We start from the raw sequence: 12,077 nt of genomic DNA on the forward strand, positions 1-12,077 counted from the left end.
CTCCTCTGTGATCGCCAGACTAAGCCGAGTGATCACGGCGGTAAGGGTTGGCGGGCAATGCGGGGGTTGGGGTTGGCGGGAGGGAGGTGGGGAAGGAGCAGGGGTGAGGGAAGTATTAGGGCCAAAGCGGGTGACAGGGATGCGGGAAAGGAGATCTGTGTGGAGGGTAGGGCTGGGGGAGGAGATGAGCACCAAATCATGGCGAGGAGTGAGGATGGAAATGGCGGCACCAGGAAAATTCTGGCGAAGGAAGGGGGTGAGGTTCCGGGCCTCAAGAAGGGAGGGATCAGGACGGGAGAGGATGTAGTGGTAGGAGGAGGGGGAGGAGGAGGAGGAGGAGGAGGAGGGGGCAGGGGCAGGTGGGGAGACATCCATGGCATCATGGGCTGGGGAAGGGGGATGAGGTGGAGCATTTTTGGGAGTAGAGGAGGCAGGGGTGCCACTGGGGCGCTTGACGGCGGCGGAGGAGGTGTGGGGGATGGGAGCGACTGGAATGTGGCGGGGAGTGGCAAGTCCCGGTGCTGGAGTCAGCAGAGGGCGATGGCGAAGGCGACGGTGAAGACGATGATGATGAAGGTGAAGGGGAGAATTGAGCATGGGCCGTAGCCCGCCGGGCGACCACCCTAGCGAGGGCCGCAGAAACGGAAGGAGCAGAGGGAGGGTGTGGAGGGAAGGGAACAGAGGAGGCACGAGAGGGAGGAGCCGGGGATGGGGCGACAAATGGAGATGGGAGAGTGAGGAGTGGGGGGATGGACCGAGGGGGGAGTGATGCGGCACACCACGTGATAGTGGTGGCGGCGGCAGAGGGGAATGTGTGTATGATGGCAGTGATGGTGGCAGTAGTGGTGGTGGTGGGGGTCGACATTATGAGAAGGGGAAAAGCACAGGACAGGACAAAGAAGCAAACGAGGGACGGACAAGGCGACGAGTAGAAGGGACAGACAAACTATGAAGGAGACTGGGGCCGAAGCCCCACTCTGCTGCTGCTGGCGGGGGAGGCGACCTCGCTGGCCGGCCGGTGGGCACGCTATTGCTGCTGCTGCTGCTGCTGCTGGACGCTGCTGGCTGCTGGACGCTGCTGGCTGCTGGACGCTGCTGGCTGCTGGACGCTGCTGGCTGCTGGACGCTGCTGGCTGCTGGACGCTGCTGGCTGCTGGATGCTGCTGGCTGCAGGATGCTGCGGGCTGCTGGATGCTGGCTGGGACCGCTGCTGGACGTTGGTTGGGACCGCTGCTGGACGCTGGCTGGGGCCGCTGCTGGACGCTGGCTGCAGGCTGCTGGCTGCTGGCTGGACCGCTGCAGGGTGGCTGGCACCTGCAATATACGTAACACTTCGATTAGAACCGAAAGGCCAATCGAAGGGCGGTATCCTTCCGGATTACCGCCGGAGATGTGTAGCACCACGTACAAACTCACTTAAATATTGATAACCTGCCATTGTAGCAGCAGTAACCGATGTAACAACTGTGCCACACACTTGTCTTATATAGACGTTGCGCACCGCAGTGCCCTATTCTACTTGTTCACGTATCTCTGTATTTGAATATGCATGCCCATACTAGTTTCTTTGACACTTCAGTGTATACAGGGTGGTCCCGAATTCATGGTACAAACTTTAATGGTAGGTACAGGACATTGTAACAAGGATTTATTGTATAGGAATGTATAGTCGCAGGTGACGCGGTGAGGCGTAAACAGGGGAAAGAGAAATGGAGTGATCGGTTGGTGTCACTGTCGGTAGAGGGCAGTAGATGAACATGATGTATCGCAGTAGGGACAAGCGCCATTCACAATTGTGCTGCCGTAGACGATGGGTGACTTTACGTATGCAGAAAAAGCAGACATGCATTACATGTACGGCCGTGCAAATGGTAACGCCAGAGCTGCGTTACGAATGTATCGCGCGGAGTATCCTAATCGACGAATGCCGGATCATAGAATTTTTCAACGGTTACATCGTCAACTTTGTGAAACAGGTACGTTCGACGTCAACAGACATGACGCTGGTCGATTAAGAGCTGTACGCACTCCAAGACTGGAAGAACGCATCTTGAACATAGTGGCTGATAGACCCGAGTCAAGCACAAGAACTGTTGCGCGTGACGTACATGTGAGTCATCAGACTGTATGCAGAGTGTTAAATGAAAATCGCTTACACCCCTTCCATTTTCAAAAAGTACAAGCATTGAATCCGGCAGATTATCCTCTTCGCGTGAACTTCTGCCAGTGGTTGTTGCAGCAATGTGCGTTGCAGCCGGATTTCGTAGGTCATGTGCTATTTACAGATGAAGCGACATTTTCACGCGAGGGTGTCTTTAATGCGCACAATTCCCATGTGTGGGCAACAGATAATCCACATGCAACGCGTCCACATGCGTATCAACAACGTTTCGGTATTAATGTGTGGGCTGGTATTGTGAACGACTTTTTGATTGGGCCATACTTACTACCCACGCGACTCTGTGGCGAAAGCTATCTTATTTTTCTGCAAGAAGTGTTACCAGAACTGCTGCAAGATGTTCCGCTCGCCATTCGTAACCGCATGTGGTTTCAGCACGATGGAGCGCCAGCACACTTCAGCACTGCTGTACGGAATTACCTGAATGCCACGTTTGGTGCTAGATGGATTGGGCGTGGTGGACCAGTCCCTTGGCCACCCCGATCTCCTGATTTCTCTTGCCTCGATTACTTTTTATGGGGACATCTTAAGAGTCTTGTTTATGAGACTCCAGTTGACTCAGATGAGGATCTCGTTGCTCGCATATCTGTAGCTGCTGCAGGTGTGCGTGAAATACCAGGCATCTTTGAACGTGTACGCCAATCGCTGCACCGACGCTGTCAAGCATGTATCGCTCATGGTGGACGCAATTTTGAACACTTACTGTAAACATGACACTTGTCAACAACGATTTCAATAAAATCTTTCGTTTTCCTTTCGGCCGTTATTTCCCCTGTTTACGCCTCACCGCGTCACCTGGGACTATACATTCCTATACAATATATCCTTGTTACAATGTCCTGCACCTACCATTAAAGTTTGTACCATGAATTCGGGACCACCCTGTATACAGGGTGCGTCAAAAAAATGTATACACACGTTGAACTGTCGAGGAAATTTATTTCCCGTTCTACAAGGTTAAATATCTGTGAGAAAGTAATGTTATGTTTCATCAACAGGTGGCAACAGTGGCAAGGAAGTACCTGCAACATGGTGCGTTTAAGCTTTGAAGCGCGGAAGCAGATAATTAAGTGGTACTGGAAGTTTGAGAATATAGCTGCAGTTCGGAGACAGTGGAGAAGTGAGTATGGTACAGAACCACCTTCAAGGTTAACAATTACACGTCTATGAGACATTTTCGAAATTCATGGAACAGTGTGTGATGTGCATAAAGGTCGATCAGGGTGACCTCGGACAGCTACAAGTGATGATTCCAAAACTGCGGTCTTGGAACTGTTTCAGCGTTCGCCTCAAAAATCTTCAAGCCAAGCGGCACGTGAGAGTAATGTAAGTGCAAGTAGTGTGCTACGAATTCTGAAGAAAGGCAAGTTTCGTGTGTACATTCCAAGGCTGGTGCAACAGCTAAGTGACGACGATCCAGATTAGAATTTTGTGAATGGGTTCAGGAGATGGTGAGACGTGGACTGGGATTTATGGGTAGCATAATTTGGTCGGATGAAGACCAATTCAAACTCAATGGCACAATTGTGTGTACTAGGCTGAAGATAATCCTCACATTACAGTTGAAAAGGCTGGGAATTTGCCTGGTGTAAATGTGTGCTGTGGTTTGTCTGCAAGGGGACTCATTGGGCCTTTCCGCTTTGAAGCTACTGTTACTGGAGAAACTTACCTAACTATGATAGTGCGGCGGGGCGCCATCTTGTTGGAAATAAAATTCATCATTACCGTATAATGCACGAAGGGCAGGGAATAAGGAGTCAGCAAGCATTGTTAGGTAATTCTTGAGTTTCTCCCGGCGTATTTGATAATCAAAATATCCACGGGTGTGCTGCCGGTCTATAGTGTCCAATGGGCACAATATTTCGGCGATCATACTTGTCGCCATCATCAGGTGAACTGACGGACTGAGCTCCTGTGAACGTGCCGGCACGGAGATCCGTACGCTAAGGCTGCTCAGAGGGAACTGGGTTCGGTCGCGGCGGCGGTCGATTTAAATACCCTCCGCCCGTGGCGCGCTCCCTCCACCGTCCGCGCCCCGCGCCACGGTCGCGCGGTGGAACAGATTGCGACGGCGTCTGAGATGACGTCGGTGTGATGGCTCTGTCCGCCGTGGTCGTCACAACTATACGTTTGCTAGATGTACTCTTGATTAACCCGATCGCTGGTTCCCAAGCCTTGCTAAGATTATAGCCACAGTTGCGGTTTATGAGGTCGTCATTGGTGCGAATTTCGATGGCCTCTCTAACAACGCTGTCCCAGTATCTCGACGTCTGTACCAGAATCCTCGTGCGGTCATACCCCATGGCGTGATTTTCCGACAAACAATGTTCAGCGACCGCCGACTTGCTCGGATACATCAGGCGAGTGTGCCTCTGGTGTTCACGGCATCGATCCTCGGCGGTACGCATCGTCTGACCAATATACGACTTGCCACATTGACACGGAATCTGGTACACGGCGGCCTTCCTCAAACCAAGGTCATCCTTGGCGCTCCCCACCAGTGCACGAGTTTTATTTGGAGGACAAAACACAGTTCCGACCCGGTATTTCTTCAGAATGCGGGCGATTTTCCCCGAGAGTGCGCCTGTGTATGGAATAAATGCAGTGCCTACCTCCTCCCTCGTGACTTCATCCATCTCAAGAGGTTGTGCTGCTGTGGTTGGGCGGAGAGCACGTTGAATCTGCCACTCTGAGTACCCATTTTTCCGAAATACAGTTCTCAGATGTTCCAATTCCTGGGGTAGACTCTCTGCGTCAGAGATAGTGCGCGCCCTATGTACTAGAGTTTTAAGTACCCCATTCCTCTGTGAAGGGTGGTGGCGGCTGTCTGCGTGCAAATACAGATCAGTGTGCGTAGTCTTCCGATACACCCCATGACCTAGGGTGCCGTCAGCCCTTCTCTTGACCAAGACGTCAAGGAAAGGTAATTTACCCTCCGTTTCAGTCTCCATAGTGAATTTGATGTTGGGGTGTATGGAGTTTAGATGTGTAAGGAAGTCAAGGAGTTTATCCATACCATGTGGCCAGATGACGAACGTGTCGTCCACGTAACGGAAAAAGCAAGTAGGTTTCCATACGGATGACGACAGGGCTTCCTCCTCTAAGTTCTCCATGTACAAATTCGCTTCCACCGATGAGAGTGGGCTACCCATGGCGACTCCCTCCGTTTGTTCGTAGTATTCTCCATTAAAAAGAAAATACGCGGAAGTCAAGACATGCCTAAAAAGTTCAGTGGTCTTCTCGTCAAACTTCTGACTAATCAATTCTAGTGACTCTCGCAGGGGTACCCTCGTAAACAAGGAAACGACGTCAAAACTCACCGTGATATCTGACTCATCTAACCTGAAGCTATCAAGGCGTTTAACAAAATCCACGGAATTACGGATGTGATGAGGGCATTTACCCACATAAGGACTTAATATTCCCGTCAGGTATTTGGCCAACAAATATGTAGGCGCCCTGATGTTACTGACAATGGGGCGTAATGGTACCCCCTCTTTGTGAACCTTCGGGAGTCCATATAGCCTAGGCGGTATCGGACCTTGGGGCAACAATTTCTTAGCGTCACCCTCCGGTAAATCTGCGTCCTTGAGAAGCGCCCTCGTCTTGTTCTCCATCTTCTTTGTAGGGTCAACGCTGATCTTCCGGTAGGAATCGTCATTTAGCAGGATCTGCATCTTATCAGTGTAGTCCTTATTGGAGACAACAACTGTAGCATTGCCTTTGTCAGCCGGTAAGCCGGTAAGCAATGCTACAGTTGTTGTCTCCCATAATTTACGAGCATACCTGGATCACAATGTGCCAGGCCAGTTGATAGGACGCAGGGGACCAATCGAGTTTCCTGCACGCTCTCCAGACCTCACGCCGCTGGATTTCTTCTTATGGAGCACAGTAAAATATGAGGTGTAATAACGTAAACCACGTAACCTGGACACACCTTGGAATGAGATTCAGGCGGTGTGCGCAGAAATCTCATTGGACACTTTGGTACGATGTACGGAATCAGCGGTGACTCATACTCAGAAATGTATTTGATGCTGAAGGCCACCAGTTTGAACATTAATCACATTTTCAAAGTACATTTATTTTTCCAATTGAACTTTAAGCTTTCCATTTCCAGATGTTTAACCTTCTAGAACGGGAAATAAATTTTCTATGACGCTTCAAAGTGTGTATACATGTTTTGACGCACCCTGTATATATACAGACGGTTGACAAAGCGCACATGCATTCTCAGTGTGGCTGACACTATAAGTTTTCTCAAACAGAATAACGAAGTTACATATAGTCAATACATGATTTGTCGTGAGACAATAAATCTTCACAGCGCAGTAGAGGATGGTACGTTTGAATCTACGACACGATGGATTGGAAAGAAATTACTTGATCCTGTACTCAACTACCATTTCCCGAAAATGGAATAAACTGTGAACCTTCATTTCACCACGTAGAAGGATACCATTACAAGTTCCGTACACGGAATGAAAGCATGATAACTGCGCAAATATTTAGAATGCACGGCTGAAATAACCTATATGTAGCCTATTGGACACCACTGTAGGTGGCAAAGGATTTCACCCACAAGTTCGTCATTTCATAAACTCGGAACCAGCTCGCATCGAAACCAGACGAAGCAAGAAGCAAAATAGATCCTTCCGTAGAACAGAATTGTAAAAACTCATTTGAGACCATATCGCCCCGTGGCTAAACACCCACGATCGTATCATATTGGGTGGAAGCCCAAATACGCCTGCCAAGGTACCAAATGCGTCAGTAGAGACACAAGGAGATCGCTCGAAGAACTTGCTTCAGCTAATCGAAGCTGAACGAGTATAAAAATCATTGCAAACATAAACTGGCGATCTGAGATAATTGACAACAGTGTGGGCAAAAAATGAAAGTTCACACGAACAGGCAGCTTTCAAAGTATGGGTCTGGAATCAAAGCAAATCAGATAAACACAAGAAAAATTTTTGTCAGAAGTTATGTTATAAGCAGTCTACATTTAAATGAAATAAATTACGGAACTCGGTTATAAGTCAAAGAGACGTATGCCTGCTAGATTCACTCATTCGTCAACCTTCCACAAGCACTACATTTTTTTTTATGCATTCAGATATGAAAGAAGTATTTTTTCGGATTTCATTGTCTATTTATGGTGTTGATGAAGACTAGATTCTTAACTAGTTGTCAGGCTTCATGCTAGCTTTTAGTATGAAAATTTCACAACATTACAACAGAATAAATGACGGTCATTTTTAGCTGACATCGAATTGTAAGTTCTTCCGTATTATCGACTACACATCCCGCTCAGGTGACGAAATGTTTTACGCCATGTTCACATTCATTTCAGAATCATTTGACCGACTGTTCGATGGCTTACTGTCGCAACAGATCACCAGCAGAATTCTTATACGCTTCTCAGCATCACCGAAAAATCCATTTAACAGCACATACCACAGAGCTGAAGTTTGTTTTTCTTTTAGACATCGAGATGTTCATGTCTGTTACTTCACCTCAATGAACATAATCTTGAAAATACGATGATGGTGGTAAGGCTCGTTGCAGGAAGATGATTTGCAGATAATCCTTACTGTTGTGTCGTTAAACGTCACTGAAATATTGCTGCCTCCGAGAGCTTTATTTGTTTACACAAGCCGTAAATTACTTGCAAGGGTCGCCGGCACCAAGACCAACGAGACGGCCCACAGAGGCACCAGTGAGAACTTTGAGATCGTAAAAGGCTGCAGCGACAGCGTGTACTTGTTTCGCGCTACCTTGCGAAACATTTAAGACTAACAGGAGAGGCTATGAAAACACTGTGCTCGTATCCGACCCAGATAATCGGCTGTCGAAGTTTCCCTGTGACAGCAGTTTGGGCTGTATATAAAGTTTCTGATGAAAACAACTGAAAGAAACTTTTTACGGCCAATTCACACTTTAAGCCAAGGAGATAAACTGGAGCAAGCGTGTCCTGTTTTTGTACCACAGTTGTAAAATTCTTGTACCGCCTAATTTATCTATCTGAGAACTTCAGATGCGGACTTTGTTAACAGTAAATTAATGCAGGTTCGTGTTAAATTGCAAACTGGCTCTAACGGTTTTCTTAGCCATTTACGTTTAAGCTTCCCATTGTTTTCAATACCAATACTGGGAAGTCAATAATGATAGCAGCGTCTTGTTTAACCGAATGTTATCAGACTGAACCTACAATTTTTTGCACGTACTTATTTCAGCTTTGGTGGAGTATCGAGCAATACATCCTACTTTCAAGGAAACATTGTTACACTGTTACATTATGAAATATGTGGCTGACATTAATGATATAACCCAGAAACGTACTGGATGTGTGCCTAAAATAAGCGACGAACGAATACACATTATAATAAAATAAACTACACTTGAAATAAAATAGGATATTAGCATTTGAGCTGTAATCGAAACAACAGTTAATAATTATATTCGCATTTGCTAATGTGATGAAAATCCAGATGCACAATTTATTGGCGAGAATGAAAATTTGCGCCGGAACGGGTCTCGTACCCGGATTTCTCACTCTACGGAAGCGATCGCCTTAACCGCTCTTTTCTCGGATGTGCATGTAAAACAATGGAAGAACCCCTTAAACAGAGAATAAACATCTTCGGGACCACAGTATAATGAAAAGAATAAACGAGTGGTAGATCACCAGTGCGTGAACCTCCTCCTGCCCGGTATGCACCAATTGCGGGGACGATCCGTCAAAATATTACCCAAATAAAATGCGAAATGTTGGCGGTATCGGGAAAAGCAAGAGCAATTGCATATAAGATCGTTGAGAGCGGGCAACCCTGACGGACCAGTCGCGAATCTGACAGGGATGCCCGCCAAGCGTTCATTAACCAGAACTTTGGATCATCCACCACGAAGACGTCGCAGGATAACATCGATAAAGGCTGGAAGGAAAGCACGAGGACCATGACCGCAGCTAGGAAATCATAGCCCACCCTATCAAAAGCATGGTCAAAGTTCACCGTGATCATGGCACCTCGAAGGCGACAAGCCACTGCGCTATCATGTCCCTATAGTCACTAAGCGCCGTCTGCGTATTACACTGACAGAAAAATGACCACAACATCAAGAAGGAGTTGTACGACATTAACGTTCCAGTTACCTGCCCTGGCCTTGACGTAAATCTAGACAGTGTATTTTCCTCATAGTGTTGTCGCTGTCCAGCACGGTGTGAGGCTTGACAGCTCAATGTATAATTGGTTGTCGGCGCTAGTACCTCCAACGTTGTTCCATTGAACACCCCGTTGTGCGCTGGTCGGGTGAAGCGGAGGTTATCTTGTTAGTGGGTCCGCTGACTGTCTGTTGAGTTGTCATCGGATCGACAGTGGTTGAGCCGACTGCCTGTCTCACCTAACCAAGCGTTAGTGTTTGAATTCCAGGCCGATCATCGGAACGTCTGAGACTGGGTGTACTGCCTTTTCTTGTTTGTTCTTGTTGTTTGTACTTGTACAGCTTCTAGCCGATTTTTAGATTAAGGTTGTTTAGGTCTACAGGCGTCAGATGGTGTGGGCCTTCAGCCTAATTTAAGAACTGTTTTACGTAAAGCCTTTGACATTTTTCTAATTAATGTTGTTGAGCCTTAAGTGTTGGGCCTTCAGCCGTCTTTGAATTTAAGGTATTTTCTCTTAAAGTGTCAGATTCTTTGGGCCTTCAGCCTAATTAAGGAACTGTTTTAAGATAAGGCTTTGCCTTTTAAATTTCTGATTTTGGTTGAGCTTTAATGTCCTACGGGTTTAGCAACGCATCTCATTAGTTACCTTTCAGACTGGACGTGATGAGTTGATGTAAGTCAAGTAAGCCTATAAAAGGACAAAGACGCCATTATCAACACCTCACTGAGTTCGTAAGAGGTCGAGTAATAGGGCTACGAAAAGCTGTATGTTGCTTCTGCAATATTGTAGAAAGACTTCGCAGGAATGTACCCGCTGTACATGATTGCTAGCAGTAGCGGTCACGAGACTGTACGGTCTCAAGAAGACCGGGATGACGGCCATGTGGCACTATCGAGACGGAAGACCATCGTGTTCGGCGTATGGCTCTGGCGCATCGTACTGCTTCTGCACCAGAAATTTAAGAAGCAGTTAAAACCACAGTGACACAACGAACTGTTGCAAATCAGTTACTTCGAGGACAGCTCGGAGGCAGCCGCCCTGTATGGTGTGTTTCACTGACCCCAAACTACCGCCATTTGCAACTAAATTGGTTTCAAGCGAGAGCTCATTAAAGGGCAGGGTGGAGGTCTGGTTTTCTGATGAAAACTGTTTCTGCCTCGGTGCCAGTGATGACCATGTGTTCGTTAGAATGACGTCAGTTGAGGATCTGCAACAAACTGTATCTACATCCAGATCTATGGTGTGGGGTGCGATTTCGTATGACAGCTGTGGCACGCTCGTGTTTATCCCACGGACCTTGGCTGCAGAACTGTGCGTCAAACTGATGAGTCGACCTGTTGTGCTACTATTTATGAACAGCATTGAAGGGGATGCTTGCCAAGAGGATAACGCTCACTCAGATATCGCTGTTGCAACCCAAAAGTGCTCTACAGAGTGTCGACATTTTTCCTTGGCTTTCCCGGGCACCAGATTTTCTCTAATTGAGCACATACAGGCTATCAGTGGGCGACAACTCCACCATCATCCAAAAACAACATTAAACGTCCCTTTATTGACATGTCACTTTCGATAAGATAATTTTAACTTGATCTATTTTTTATTTCAATCGACACGACGTTTATTTTAACGTCATCCAAAACAGCATTAACCGTCTCTGTAATGACCGACCAAGTGCAACAGGCATCAGAAAAATTGACCTCCGAGAACTCTAAAACACAGCGTATTCACGTTTGGATGCTTGCGTTCAACATTTTGGCGTTTACACCGGTTATTGATGTGCCAGCAATTCACATTTGCAATAGCTTTTCTCCTGCCTAAATTAACCTGTGAATTTGCAACGTTAATCACTTAAACATGTTACCTAGACAAGTATATTCCAGAGATTTCATTACCCTACATCAGTTATTTCATGGCGGTGAGATTTCTTTCCGTCAGTATACTTGCTGTGGACTAACTTGTATGAACCTTGAGTCATGATACCACAAACTGCAGTTGTCTATGTCTGATGTCTTCTTTAAATTGCATTTGGAAATCAGTGAGTTTTCATATGGACACCGTGCACATCTTGATCTTGTAGATAACTCAGTTAAAATGAAGTTGTTGTGTACATAGTTCCGCGTAGTCAGCGCGTACACAACTTTCCCACTAGAGCGCGCCCCGCTAAGCACAACAGCGCAGGCGCAGCGCTCGTCCGTCTCCGCACTACGAGATGGCGCTGTCTTAGAGACGGACCAAATTCTGCTTCCGCCGATCCGCGTATTAATATGTAACGCAGCCAATGAGATTGCTGCTAACGTAGAACCTTTTCTCCTCGCAGATCACACTCGCGCAGTGATACCTGAAAGCGCGAGGTATTATAACGAGTGTACAGACCTCCGATTAGTCAGTCTGCATTAGTCTGTACCAGTCTGCATTTGTCTGTACCAGTCTATAGTCAAGTTTCAGTCTGCGACTAATGAAATTACCATATTCCTGTACATAGCCATGAAGATAAATGAGTAGACACTTTGTCAAGTATCAGAGATATGTGAGAATAAGATTAACGTACCAAGACCAAAGGAACTTCAGATTGTCAGTTGTAAACAGCATCCAGAACCAAGTTATTTTTATGCTTGATATTATTTTAATAAATGTGGGTGAAAATTAATCAAGTTCTGTTTAAAGTTGGTCACCGTCAATCTGCTACTCTAAGGTGCAAGTGGCATTTCTATCGTCTGACCTAACGGCAGAAGATA

At 46.9% G+C, this 12,077-nt stretch overlaps 1 protein-coding gene across 1 annotated transcript in view; it reads right to left on the reverse strand.

Annotated features, from left to right (window-relative positions):
* Window positions 1-1,027: 1,027 nt before the first annotated feature.
* LOC124795687 (submandibular gland secretory Glx-rich protein CB-like) overlaps window positions 1,028-12,077 on the reverse strand; it is an 83,125-nt gene continuing 72,075 nt past the window's right edge. The window contains exon 3 of the mRNA XM_047259767.1: window positions 1,028-1,314. Coding sequence (XP_047115723.1) covers window positions 1,028-1,314 — 287 coding nt within the window. The remainder of the gene's footprint in view (window positions 1,315-12,077) is intronic.

The sequence above is a fragment of the Schistocerca piceifrons genome, chromosome 4 (genome assembly GCF_021461385.2).
Source record: "Schistocerca piceifrons isolate TAMUIC-IGC-003096 chromosome 4, iqSchPice1.1, whole genome shotgun sequence".
NCBI lineage: Eukaryota > Metazoa > Arthropoda > Insecta > Orthoptera > Acrididae > Schistocerca > Schistocerca piceifrons.